A 2152-nucleotide genomic window follows, 5' to 3' on the forward strand; every position below is an offset into this window, starting at 1 on the left:
AGGCGAGATGCGGTGCAGAAAAAACGAGCGCTCCACGAAGTGAGACAATTGCTAAAGGACACGAAAGCTCAGCCCAACCGCAGTGTGAATCCACACACCTACCCAGGTCAGCGAGAGATCAGCCACCCACCGAGCACCCATTTGCATGTCACAGGTCCTACAGTCCCTTTTTCTCTGTCCCCAGACTGTCACATAAATGCAAAACAACTTTGTTTCCCCAGATGGGGTTTCTTTGTGTTTTTACTGGAAGCTCTCCTGCCTCACCACCACCTGAAAAGCAGTCCCTGAATTTCACACCTCACAGAAGGCAAGAGTTTAGCTGCGGAGAAACACGCTCCAGGCCAAAGGCAGCGCAGGAGGCTGGTGCAGACGCAGCTCCAGCGGACAACGGGAAACCAGTAAGCAGCAGCAGAAGCACAAACACCTGACGGGATACACAGAGCGGTCTTTTTCCTTACCAGAGTACGGGTTACTGCTCAGGCTGCCGTCTCTTCCAGTCAGTGGGGTGGTGGGCGTAGGGAAAATCCTGAGGGATAAAAAAGGAAAGGAGGTGTTTTATGAGCTCTGTCCAAAGCTGCAAAACAGTAGCTTTTGGAAAAGAGGAATTCCTGGTCCGCAGGCGCTAGGTATGTCGGAGCATTGCAGTTCGATCAGCCACGAGGCTGAGCGCAGCCCACAGCAACCCCAGGTCTTTGTAGCATGCACCGTCCCCCTCGGCTGGCCACGAGAAGAACCAGCTAAGGTCTACTGGTATGCAGTCCTTCGCCGCTCAACCTTCCCCTCCACAGCGCCAGGGACACATGGCATATCGCTAAATAACCCCATTCTCAAAGGGATTTAGTCACTGCCTCTTCCAGGGATCAGAGGCCAGGATCTGCATCAGCTCATCACGCCGTCGGGCGGAACAGCTCTGCCTGCTGTCGCGCTCTCATTCCCCAGCATCGATGCTGCTGCGCTCGTAACCCCCCCCAGCCGATTAACTCCTCACTACTGCCACGGAGAAGTGCATCCCCTGAGCACCACTCACTGAGCACCCCGCTTTGCCAGCTCCTCAGGTCACCCAGCAGCCGGGCCCGTCTGTGTGCCCGAAGCACGCAGCACCAGCGAGCTGCCAGGCCGGTGGCAGCGGCACGTCCCTGTCAGTCTCCCTGTCAGTCTCCAACGAAGAGCAGGGGAATCTCGTCTGGAGCATTTGCAAGTCATCATATCCATACACCTGTGGCTAGAAAAGGAGCAGGAGGCAATGTTAGGGATAAGCTAAAAGATGTAGATTGAACGTGCAGGTAACAGTGAGACAAAGCCAGCAGCAGACAGAGTTACTTAGGCACAGGCAGTCAGCATTCACTCCCACAGCCAAGAGTGTTTTAATGAGCTGCTCCAACGAAGAGCGAGCACCAACCCTAGCACCCCTGCTTCAGGCCACAAAGGCACTCGACAATTTTCCTCCAGAATCTATTCCAACCCCAAAATCTGTCCTGGCCTTCAGAAGAGGGCGGTGACACAGCACCAGACTCTGTGGCAGTCACCCCCCTCGTTCTGTTTGGCCTCTGTCGTATCACATTGCTCCCACAGTGCACGAGCCGTGCTCTGAGCAAGGCTGGGGAGGCTGTAGAGAACAGAACTCTGGAGTGACCAGAATTACAGACATCTACCCCCACGGGCGCATGAATTTCCTGTTTCATGGGAACAGCAGGTCCAAACTCTTCCCATCCAACGCATCCGTGGGCTGACGTTACAGTCTCTGGTTTCTCTACAGCACTACATCCCCCCCAGCTCGCCGAGGACATGGGTAGGAGGGATCTGGTGGCACGACACGACTGCAAAGGGTTGATCGTCCCACTCACCGGATAGGCGTGTAGCAACCCTGGAGCCATGATGTACGGATTAGGCAACAACGGTGGGACTCCAGGAGGAAGGTTGGGAGGGGCTTTTCCTGAAAAAGGAAGGGAAAGGAGAAGTTCCATGCTGAAGCAAAGAGCTGTCCCTCTCAGCCCCCACGCCCTCCCGTTTAGCAGTCCCCAGAATAGTACCTGATGTTGTTGCAACAGAGCTGCGCGTGGAGGCCGTCACCGTGGAGTTACTGCTGAGGCTGAGGCCCAGGCTGCTGACGCTGCTGAGACTGGAGGAAACGCTTACGACTGGCGGGGCGGCC

At 55.8% G+C, this 2152-nt stretch overlaps 1 protein-coding gene across 1 annotated transcript in view; it reads right to left on the minus strand.

Annotated features, from left to right (window-relative positions):
• UBAP2L (ubiquitin associated protein 2-like) overlaps positions 1-2152 on the minus strand; it is a gene marked incomplete at its 3' end in the record, with an annotated part of 9998 nt that overhangs the window by 2986 nt on the left and 4860 nt on the right. The window contains exons 8-11 of the mRNA XM_010160781.1: positions 2031-2138; positions 1845-1933; positions 1164-1216; positions 459-526 (exon numbers count right to left, since the gene is read on the minus strand). Coding sequence (XP_010159083.1) covers positions 459-526; positions 1164-1216; positions 1845-1933; positions 2031-2138 — 318 coding nt within the window. The remainder of the gene's footprint in view (positions 1-458; positions 527-1163; positions 1217-1844; positions 1934-2030; positions 2139-2152) is intronic.

This window comes from Eurypyga helias, unplaced genomic scaffold (assembly GCF_000690775.1).
Source record: "Eurypyga helias isolate BGI_N326 unplaced genomic scaffold, ASM69077v1 scaffold24411, whole genome shotgun sequence".
Classification (NCBI taxonomy): Eukaryota; Metazoa; Chordata; class Aves; order Eurypygiformes; family Eurypygidae; genus Eurypyga; species Eurypyga helias.